The sequence below is a fragment of the Halichoeres trimaculatus genome, unplaced genomic scaffold, assembly GCF_033239565.1.
Source record: "Halichoeres trimaculatus isolate MK-OKI-2021-1 unplaced genomic scaffold, fHalTri1.1 fHalTri1_scaffold_1, whole genome shotgun sequence".
Classification (NCBI taxonomy): domain Eukaryota; kingdom Metazoa; phylum Chordata; class Actinopteri; order Labriformes; family Labridae; genus Halichoeres; species Halichoeres trimaculatus.
This window is the reverse complement of record NW_027437179.1, coordinates 39,347,245-39,358,875: the sequence shown is the minus strand read 5'-3', so window position 1 is coordinate 39,358,875 and position 11,631 is coordinate 39,347,245. Positions and strand designations below refer to the sequence as shown.

The following is an 11,631-nucleotide window of genomic DNA, read 5'->3' as shown; positions in this document are numbered from 1 at the left end:
ATTTTTCCAGGAACTTATTTTGACAGTGGTACAGTTAAGAATTTGGTCCTTGACTTATGCCAAAAGTCCGAAGTAAGAGCCACAGTTAGGCCCCTTTTAGTCCAGATTGAACAGGGTTTTTATTCTTTATTCTTTACTCAACATGTTATAAAATTTATCTATTTTAAGTCAAATATAATTAGGCTATTGTAGGTAAATTTACAATTATTTATCTGTTCTTCTGTTTTGAACCAATTTGTTTTCTTTTTTAAGTGGTTATTTGTCCATTAACTTAATCATTTATCAACTTTTTATTACCTCATTATAAACACTTGAAATAATTATTTGACTGGAAATCTTGTTTGATTTCTTTTGTTTTGTTTGTTTGTTTTGTGGTTGCACATTTCTCTTATAATTTTCTTTCATTCCTTCATTTTGTTTTTGTTAAGCACTTTTAAACCCTGCTTTGACTGAGAGTTAAATAAAGGTTGTTGTGTTTTTTTAATCTTAATATCACATCTTATTATCTTAAGTGTTTTAATATTTATGTATTTATAACGGTTTTTGTTTGTTTTAACAACTTATTGTACTTTCCTCTTCCACTTTAACATCTTACGCTTTCACGTCGAGCTAATGTATTTTATTTTGAAAGTCAGAACCGGAAGTAGCCTTAGCTAACCGTTTCGGTTTCGCGTGTTTTGTCTCTGTTATAACCTGGATGTAAGTGACAGGCGCCAACATTTCTTTACACAAACTAAACCTTTCTGACGTTAGCAGATAATTCTTGAATTGTGAACCGTTTTGTATATTTTCCTGCTCTGAAACTTGCAGGTTAAACCGGTTTGATCCAGCACAGACTGGTGTTTTGATTGCAGCCAGCGTGTTGTTGATATTGGAGGTCAGCGGGTCTCCAGGTGAAACCAGCACGCCACCAAGATGCTTTCCCCGAGCAGGACCGTCTCCTCCCGGCTGCTCAGGCCGGCCTCGTGGATCCCTCTCCGGCTTGGCTCTGACGGGAGAGCCGCCAGTACTCTGCAGAAAGGTAACAGCCGTCCGGAGCGGGGGGCATTTAATGTGGCTCAGAGCAGTTAGCATGATGCTAATCCCAAAGTGACGCAGTTCAGTATGTGGTCTGGAAACTTCTTCAAACTCTGAAATGAAACTTTATATTCTGACGACAGTGAGATATATAAAGATGGTTTTATAAAAAGGAAAGACAGAAGGAACTAAGGTTATAGATACTTATTGTTTAGCTATTTCTTAGTTTGGGCTCAACAAAGTCCACCCATCCACTCTTCAAGTTTCAGACACTTTTTAACATCTTTAAGGCCCAAATGGATGACCGTTATGACCTTTTAATGAGTTTAATTTTTGCTCTGTATCATGTCAGTCTAATAATATTTCTTACTAATAAAATGTGGATATTAGTTGTGTTTTGCAAGTCATTAAAACAAGACGTTAACCACCAAATATTCAAGAAAGAGAAGTGAAAAACTCAATTTGAGAGCAAAAAAAGTGCTTTGACATGAATAACTTAATCATTCTTGGTTGACAATGGTTCATATTTAATAAAGTGTTGATTTATAAAGATGCAATGTGTAACTTAAGTGGTCTTTTGGTGAATTCCAGATATCCTGTTGCTCTGTATCACCTTCTGTATTCACATGTATGCTTTGCATCAGTCTAAAAAATGAAAAACTGCAACTGAAAACAGTTTTTATTCACCTTTCCTTGAGCGGCATCGGCTTTTTTTTTTGACTAAATCAACTCTTTCTGTCCGAAAAGTTTGATGAACTGAAGATATTCTGGTGAAATTGTTCGGCTATCTCACAGAAACGTCACTGTACAGACATTAAGCATTCACTTGGAGTACAGTTTAAAAGTTTTAGCTATGCAAAATAAACAAAAGATACAGTGCAATGGTAGACAAATAATGACCCTTGTAATAAATGACGTCAGAAACTTAGAAACAAAGCAAAAGAGGAAGAAGAGGGGAGGGGACAAAGAAAGATTCATGAGGGAACAACTCATGAACGTCTGAACCCCAGTGACTCAGCTAAAATTCTGGCTTTCCTGTTTCGGCTCTATTTCTGGGGTGATGTTGGTGCTCTGAACATGTGATGTAGTGCGTTTACAACAGCTGTCAGGTGAATTACATTTAGTCCCTGGATGAATGTGGATGTTTTAGTCTAAACAAACTTCTCAAAAAGTGAATAATATCAAGAAATGTTTACACAGCTATCCTTTAACTTGCGTCACAGAAACTCTTGTATTTAGTTTAAATCAACACAAATAATCCTTCAATCTTAAAACAAACATTCATATCAGAAATTCTTTACTAAATATTCAGGCATGCAGAGTCGCTTTGCTCTCAAATACGTCGTCTCTTAGAGGGGAAGTTAGGAGGGAAAGACAAAGGCTGAGGCCTTCAGGCTGGAGTTATTCAGACTGCAGACAGACATGATGTAATGTAGAGAATAGAAGACTTGTGATTTAGCTCACCACACGACTCAGAGTCAAACAAATCTGACAAAAGCTGACTGACTTTCTGTTTTTTTTTGTGCTGCAGAGTTGATAAAGAAGCAGGAGCTGGAGAAAGATGAACCCCGTCCTCTTTACATGGACTTCCAGGCCACCACCCCTATGGTAACGCTGCTGCTATGCCTTCTTTCATCACGCTAATGTTTAAATTATTAGTAAACACACCAAGGAAGAACAGTAATTTCCAAGAGAACTGTGTTACAGATGATAACAGAGCAGAAGCTGTCCACATTTTAATAAAGTGAAACAGATAAAAATAATCCAACCCACTTTATTTATGAAGCACATTTTAAAAACATTTAAGTTTCCCAAAGTGCTGCACTATAAAAATCAATAAGAACATCAATAAAACAAATAAATTAATTGAAATAACGCATAGAAAGCAGTAAGAGCCATAAAAACAAAGCCGTTAAGTCCATAAAAGACATAAAAGGACAGAGATCACGCAACTCTCATGCTGAATTAAAAGCCAAAAAATGAAAATAAGTTTTAAGACGCAATTAAAAAGTTGATAGGGTGGGTGAAATTTCGAGCGGCATATCGTTCCATAATTTGGGAGCCACCACCAAAAAGGCTCAATCACCTCGGGTCTTAAAACGAGTTTTTAGGACCATGAGGTGAAAGTGATCAGCAGAGGAGTGTTAACATTTAAAAAGTCAGAGATGTACTGAGAGGCTGAACCATTCAAAGAATTTAAAACAAATAATCAAACTTTAAAATGAATCCTAAAATGGATGGGAAGCCATTGGAGGTACGCCAGGATCGGGGTGATGTGGTCATGCTTTAGTGCAACTGTTAAAAGACTAAAACTGCGAGGGAAGCCTGATTTATAGACATAGAGAGCATTACATTAGTCTAACCGTGTAGAAATAAAAACATGAATCATTTGATAAAAACTGGATTTAACAACTAAGGGGAGAGGGAATAAAACATTTTAACCATTTAAAACAGAACATTTACGGGTTTGAAATCAGACACTGTTGCCAGATAGAGTTACTTCCTCTTTAAGCTCAGACTTGTTTATGTGCAGGACCCCCGGGTGCTGGACGCCATGCTACCTTACCAGGTGAATTATTACGGTAACCCTCACTCCAGGACACACGCCTACGGCTGGGAGAGTGAGACGGCCATGGAGACAGCCAGAAAGGTAAGAAAGACATTTACTGTTTGTAGAAAGATGGTTTGTTATTGAATACTTTTTAACTTTTTTAAACTGATGCAAAACTTCTGCCTGAGCTGCAGTTAAAGCTTGAAGCTTTGTCTGTTGTCGTCCTTCATTCAATCTGATTTTAAGACAGACTGACTGTGTGTCATCTCTGTCTTTCCGTCTCTTTCTCTGAGCAGCAGGTGGCTGATCTGATTGGAGCAGATCCCAGAGAGATCATCTTCACCAGCGGAGCAACTGAGTCCAACAACATGGCCATCAAGGTCTCATTTCTTCTTGTTATCTCCTCTTTACTGAATTAGGCTTCCACTTTGACCTTTCACTGCAAAAACTTGTTTTGAAACCAGTGTTAATGTTTATTTCTAGTAGAAATTTTCTTTTTATGGCACCCTCATTCGCTCTGGCTCTGTTCCTTCAACATTAGGCTCTGTTTGAACAGTTTGACCTTTGGTCATTGGCTAAATTTAACTACAAAACATTACCAGAGTTAAACTCAAACCTTGAAAGTTAACACAACTGATTGTTTTTCTCAAACTAGACATGCATGCCCATCCTTGCATATAAAACTGATCTTATATACCTCAAGGAAGGTCTGACAGCCAGCCATTGTTGCTTTTTGCTATGAGACCTAAAACTCAGGACACTTTATTGGTTGTTTAAAGGTCCCATATTCTGTTCCTTTTCTGCAGTTTATATGGATTATTGATGTCTTCATGGTAGTAACATGTTTTGGTCCAAAAAGCCAATAAATCAAGCACAGCAGCATTGTTTCCAGGCTCTCATAGCCCCTCTGTTCAGAACACTCTGATTTAGTGGGCGTGGCCGTCATATGTAAATGAGCCACCGCTGATACCGCCCCGCTCTTCCACGTCACTGAGAGCAGCACCACGAGCTCCGAGTGCACAATGTTTAGAAAACAGCGAAGCTTGTTTACCGTAACATTACAGGCTAAAACAACAGGCTAACTGCAGCTACAGTTAGCATCCTGAAGCTAACACAGAGACAGGGGGGACACTGAGGAAAAGCTCTTACATCTGCTCCACAGCACACAGCATTTAAAATACTCACATTTCCAGGGTCCCAGGTTTGTTGGAGGATGGTTGGTAATGCGCCTGGATTCAGGACCAGTCTATTGGCTAGCCCTCTGTTGGACTGTCCAAAGTTGGAAAAGCAGTCGGCTGTGAAGTGACTAGCACACATGTGCACAGTTTTACTGAGTGTAGCTGGAACATTTCCTGATAAATGAACTCTAGACACTTCGTCTGCCTTCTTCTGAGATGGGAAGCTTGTGCATGGAACTATGTGACTGTTCAATGATTTTCAATAAAATAAGATTGGAACATTGAAGGTATATGCTGTCAGTAATAAAAAATAAAAATAAAAATCAGTATAAGCAGGTCAGGCTTTTTAAAGAACAGTGATTGGTCAGAAAATCATGATCAAAACTATTTCAAGAGCACATTTAGAGAGGATTAAAACACAATCAAGCCACAGTGAGAAGGTTGAACACATTTTTGAGCTTGTTTTTTGGCCTTGGTTGTGAACCTCTCTTTCCTGCCTCCCCCTGCAGGGCGTAGCCAGGTTCTACCAGACCAAGAAGCGTCATGTGATCACTACACAGACTGAACATAAGTGTGTGCTGGACTCGTGTCGCGTCCTGGAGGCTGAAGGGTTTGACGTTACCTACCTGCCAGTTCAGAAGAACGGACTGGTGGACCTGGAGGTACAGAAACTTTACATATGAACAAAAACTCATCAAAGGACTCTGAAATAATCATTGTATGTGATAAACACTTGGTGTCTGTTCAGATGTTGGAGGCCTCCATCCGTCCTGACACTTCTCTGCTGTCTGTGATGATGGTCAACAACGAGATTGGAGTCAAACAGCCCATCAAAGAGATTGGTAATCATTATCTTTACTCTCCTTTATCCGCTCCCACACTGTCATATATGAGTTATTGAGCAAGAGTAAGGCAGAAAAACATGATCACAGAGTCTGAAACAGTCCTGTCTTTATTTCTAAGCTTGTTAATTAACTGTTATCTTCCTACTCTTTTAACCCATAGGAAAGATTTGTCGCTCTAAAGGAGTCTTCCTGCACACTGATGCCGCTCAGGCTGTGGGAAAAGTTCCCATCAACGTTGCTGACTCAAAAATTGATCTGATGTCCATCAGCGGCCACAAGATATATGGACCCAAAGGTGAGCCTATTCTCTCTTAACTTACGACCAATAAGGACGGCCCAGGCAGAGGACTTCAAGTACATCAAAAAACACAGATTTGGCCAATTTCAAGGAGTTAGATTATCGATATCTGTGTGTGTGTGTGAAGGTGTGGGTGCTCTGTACGTGCGTCGTCGCCCTCGTGTGCGTTTGGAGCCCCTGCAGAACGGAGGCGGCCAGGAGAGGGGGCTGCGATCTGGCACAGTCCCCACCCCTCTGGCTGTTGGGCTGGGAGCCGCCTGCAGCATCGCTCAGCAAGAGATGGAGGTAAACAAACACAACCAAACATCCTACGACTCAAAAATACACAATATACTAAGTAGAAACATCCAGAGACTCAGTTTGAGAGCGTATTTCTGTGCAGTATGATCATCAGAGAGTGTCTATGCTGGCGAATCGTCTGGTCCAGAAGATCATGGCAGAAATTCCTGATGTTATCATGAACGGAGATCCTGAGCAGCGCTACCCTGGTACACACATAACGTTAAAGTTTTTAAAAAATCTTTCACTACAATGGATAAAAATAAAGGTTGATGATCTGACTTTGCGTCTTTTCAGGCTGCATTAATCTGTCGTTTGCCTACGTGGAGGGAGAGAGTCTGCTGATGGCGCTGAAGGATGTTGCTCTGTCTTCTGGAAGGTCAGAAACACTTTTATTTCTTAAAGAGGGGCTATTGCACTGAAATCATTGATTACTTTCCGGCTGCTGTCTTTGAAAAGACTTTGTTTTCCTTTTTCATTAGAAATTTAGGCAAATGTTTTAATGATGAATTAACATTTGGGTGTGTTCTTGCAGCGCTTGTACGTCAGCGTCCCTGGAGCCGTCATACGTCCTCAGAGCGATCGGTGCAGATGAAGATCTGGCTCACTCCTCCATCAGGTAAACTTTTCAGGACAAAAACCTAATACAGATTTTAAATAACAGTGTTGATAACAGAAAACTATCATTTTAAGATCAATTTGAGGGGCTTTTAACTGTTGATGACACTGAGTAAAATTTGATCAAACAAAAAAAACAAAACAAAATAAGACTATTTTTGTGTGGTTGCTTTTTAATGCTGCTTGATGAGTGATGCATATAACTGGGAATAAAAAGACAGATGGCATTGGTCTTTAAAAAGCTATTAACACATATACAGGACAAATTCAGCTGAGCAATACTGAAAAACTATTTTTTCAAAGGACACAAACAAATTATTATTTGAATAAAAAACAGCTCTTTAATCGTATTAATCCTGGGCCCTTATTCACAAAGCTTCTCAGAGTCCTCTCAGAGAGCTCCTAACTCAGCCTAAAAACTCCTAGCAAGGAGTCTGAGCTTAAGGGTGATTCAGGAAGTTTCTGAGAGCAACTCTGAGCAAAGAGGAGACAGAAACTTTTAGTGAAGAGGTGTGGTTGACCCGTTGCTAGCTGTGACGCAGTCTCCTGAAATCTGATTGGTTGGTACAAAAAGAGGAAAAGATGAGGAGGAAAAATGCCCCATGCTCCTAATAATGAATGGACAGTAAAACCAACGGATCACATAACTCAGACTTCATTCAGAAATGTGTAATTGTGAAATTTATTTTTATATCATGATGATAAAACTCAGCTAAATTAAGTTATTAGTGACACAGCTTCAAAATGTTTGAACGGACCTCATTCATACACCGATTTTATTGACTTGCTTATTGATCCGTTTACTGTCCATGCTGCTCATATTACTACTTAATGTCTTTAGTTTCAATGGTGGACGCAGACTCAGCTGTCAGCACTTCCTGTGCGGTTTGATTTGGCAGAACGACCAAATCAACGAACGACATGGTTAAAAAAAAGAAGTAGACAGAGGAGCCTGCTGTTAGCTCAGCTTGCGTGTGAGTGTGAGACGCGCTGGTACGTGCTGCGATGCCAAGTGAGAGCGGAGATTACAGCACGAAGTGAAGTTGTTCCTAAAAAGTTTTGTGGGCCACTTAGGGTATAACATCAGTTTCTTTGATATTAATAAATGTATGAATGTTAATGAGGTTCATCTGCTCATTAACCGGACTGTTTAGTGGGTGGATCAGCAGATAAACAGCTGTCTCAGGCAGAAACTGTGTTTAGCGTGTTGGGAAAGTCCAACATCAGCATCAGTGTTCAATCTTAGGCTTCTTAAAAGTCTTCTCTCCTCCTCACAGTTTTCTCCTTAGGAGCTCTCTTAAGGCTTAAGACGCTTTGTGAATAACTTTTATCTTACCGAGGGAAAATTCTAAGAAAAATCTTGGAAATCTGAGGAATTCTAAGTTTTCCCTGAAAATCACTAAGAGCTACTTTTAGCCTTAGGATGCTCTGTGAATACGGCCCAGGTTCTTTGGTGTAACCTTCATCATTGGTGAAAGAAGTGAGTTTGTAATCGTATTCAAATAATTCCTAAAATTCCAAGCAAAACTCTTCAATATAAGAGGGAAGAGTCAAAGATATCTACATGTTGATCTTTACAAAGAATTGTACTCTTGAAAGATGGACATTGATATAATCCAGAGTTTGTGTTTGCCCATGTCTTAGGTTTGGTATCGGTAGATTCACCACAGAAGAAGAGGTGGACTACACAGCGGAGAAATGCATCCAGCAGGTCCACAGACTGAGAGAGATGAGGTCAGTTCCTTCAATAAACACACACACATGATATCAAATATTACAAACAATTTGTGTCTCCGTATTCATGAAGTCTAGTTTACATAAATGATGATCCTGTATTAACCAAAATGTCAGCTCCGGCGCAGATTTTAGATTCATAAGTTGCTTTAAGAATGAAATATTGAATGAAAGAAATTAGAAAAATCTATGAAATAACATCTAGCTGTAACTGATCCTGATGACACCCTTTAAAAATATCTTTTGTTTTTAGTGTGATGGTTTTGAAGTTATTTCTAAAAACCTCGTTTGAAGCTCACGCTTGGTGTCGTCTCTCCTTCTCTCTGCTTCAGTCCTCTGTGGGAGATGGTCCAAGATGGGATCGACCTGAAGAGCATCAAGTGGACGCAGCACTAGACTCCTCCCTCTTCCTGTTTACTTCCTGGCTGGCAACAACAACAACAACAAAAAAATCAACAATGATTCCTAGTGAATTCTGGGAAATGGACCAGCTTTTCCTTCCTGTTCACAAACACGCACAAACTTCCTGTCGGACTTGAAGTCTGTTTCTAGATGTCGCTGTGTCTCTGTAGAAGCTCCTTCAGTTGCTTTCTCAGGAGATGTTGCTCAGAGTAGTTGACCATCAGCTGACGGTCAACCTCAGCATTGTTGTGTTTTGTTTGTTACACATGAGTCAGCGCCTTGAGGCCGACAGATTGCGTTTATGTTTGCCTGAAAAGTTGTCAGAAGCTGTGACACTTTAAATCCTGTATCACAAAGTCGGGTTTACCCGTGAGCTCTCTGTGACGGTCTGTGTACTAATCTAAAAGAGTTTTTTAATACGGTCAGTTCAGCATCAGATGGAAAGATGCAGCTGATGTAAAAGAGGAGGCAGCAAGTTGAAGAATAATAATACAGTAAAAGACATTTTAGGATTAATATTCAAATATATATTTGAGGTGAGGGTATGGGTGGAAAGGTGGGGGACTTTATAAGCTATTCTGGACCAAACTGTTTCAGAAAATCTCTGAGGGGAACTTAAAACTTGTGAATCCCCCAAATATTAAAGCTCCTGTGAGGATTTTTTTGGTCTTGTTGGGAAAGTTGTACCACCATGTCTTTTTAGACCTTGTCTTAGCTTGTCGTACGATAACAGTCAGATACATCATGTGGGAAACATTAAAAATAGATTTGTTTTTTTAACTCTAATTTGACACCTACCCCCTCATGCATGATCTACAGACCCTAAAATTAACTGTGAGGAAATGAGCTTTCATCTTGCTTCTATTTTGTGTGATGTTTTCTGCCATTACAAAGCATCAGGATTCATCACAGTCTGTTTTATTACCAAAAAAAAAAAAATCCCAACAGGAGCTTTAACTTCAATTATTTTTCACTGTTGACATTTGAAGCCCAGTAACGCCACCATGACACAGGGCAGTTTTCAGTTTTCAGGCCTTTGTTTTCAAGCTTTCTATTGGTCTGATGTAGTGGGTCGGGAACATTGGCGGTATATCGAAGAACAGGTGGAGGTTTTTGATGCTGGTTTTCGGACCGCAGCGCTCCTACAGCTGTGGATTTGATGATTCACTTTCAGTTCTCTGAGTCAGACTTTCTCGCTTGCTGAGTCATAGATTCACTCCTTGCTCTGTTCCCTCTCTGTCTAACACACAGTTTGTCCTCCTACATCAGTGTTTCATAATCTGTCAGTGTACCAGCAGTGAAAATCCAGACAATCACAGAATTATTTTTCTGTTCTGAAACTCAGGAACGCTCTACAAGACTGTTGTCTGTTCATTATAAACAAGGAAGATGGTGAAATACAACATTAAAATATGATGTGAGTTTCTGTCTACAGATGAGAAAGTCTTGTATTCTGTTCCTGGGTTTAGTCAGCTGAGCCTGAGTCTGAGTTATTTATTATAATCCTGCATCTCCTGTCTTCTACTGTTACTCTTATCTCACACATTACTACCCAATAAAGTGCTGCTTCATGGTTATGCAATAAAGTTTTGTTAAATGTTTGTTTTTTTGATGCCTTAATGGGATATGAATGCACAGAACTATTTTCATTTTCCTTGATACTATCACTCAGAAATATTTTTTCAACACTGCAGCCGTGTGTGGTTGTTAAAAGCCGTTAATCCGCCCTAACAGGCTCCACTCTTCTGGTAAGGCTTAAACCAGATTTTGGAGCCTGGCACAAGGGAGTAGGTCCAAATCAGCCAAAAGTGTATTAGCGAGGTTCAACCACTACTTTAAGGGGATAAACCCTGGCTCACTGTTTGTGTTGGTGCCAAAAATACTGGGAGGAATGTAGGCTTTTGGTGCTGGTAGGGCAGCTACAGGGTAACACTGGCAGTGTATAAATACAGACAACAAGGCAGGCTTATTTATAAAGAAATATTCAGACAAGGAGCAATTTTAAGTGCTGTAGAGAGTGAAAAACACAGAAATATTTCACAATGACACAAGCGTTAAAACCATCTATAAATAATAAGAATAATAAAGAATGTAAATTAGGTAAGATATTTTATGAAAACTCAGCTAAAAATCTTAATTTTTTTAAACATTAATATTAGCTCAGAAACAGTTATTTGAATGCACCAGAGCAGAATAGATGTAGGATTTTTTAATCTGGATTTAAAAATGCCCAGATTTGGACAACAGACACAGGGGTCTGCAACCTTCAGTTTCAAAGGAGCCATTTTTCTTCAGTTTACCTGGATTAAAATCATTCAGGAGCCTCAAAATCTACTTAACCATTACAATAAAGACTATACGGGGAATTAAATTTAATACTTTAATTAGTTGAAATGTAGGGAATAATTAGCTTGACAAGAAGTTTTTAAATTTATGAAATTGTACAAATGATGTCTTAGTTTTTTTATTTTTAATGAATTTGCAAAAATTTGAAAAAAGTTTGAAATTTTAAAAAATTGGCAAAAGTTTCAAAAAAGAAAAGAATTGCAAAAAAATCCAAATTTAAAAGATTTGCAAAAGTTTTTTTGGGGGGAATTTTTTTTAAAAAGTAAAAATTTCAAAACTTTGTGGTATTTGGAGGTTTCCAAAAAAAAAAGAAAAAGAGAGAAAGAGAGAGAAAGAAAAAAATGTTGAAATTTCAAAATTTTG

General features: G+C 38.8%; 1 protein-coding gene across 1 annotated transcript; it reads left to right on the top strand.

The window, feature by feature from the left end:
- The first annotated feature begins 632 nt into the window (after positions 1–632).
- Positions 633–10,509, top strand: nfs1 (NFS1 cysteine desulfurase). Its single transcript, XM_074679425.1, has 14 exons — positions 633–699; positions 811–1,021; positions 2,549–2,625; positions 3,551–3,667; positions 3,865–3,948; positions 5,256–5,408; positions 5,495–5,588; positions 5,752–5,886; positions 6,017–6,174; positions 6,272–6,377; positions 6,466–6,547; positions 6,704–6,787; positions 8,431–8,520; positions 8,853–10,509. The coding sequence occupies exons 2-14, from the start codon at positions 916–918 to the stop codon at positions 8,914–8,916; spliced, it is 1,350 nt and encodes a 449-aa protein (XP_074535526.1). The 5' UTR covers positions 633–699; positions 811–915; the 3' UTR covers positions 8,917–10,509.
- The last annotated feature ends 1,122 nt before the right edge of the window (positions 10,510–11,631 follow it).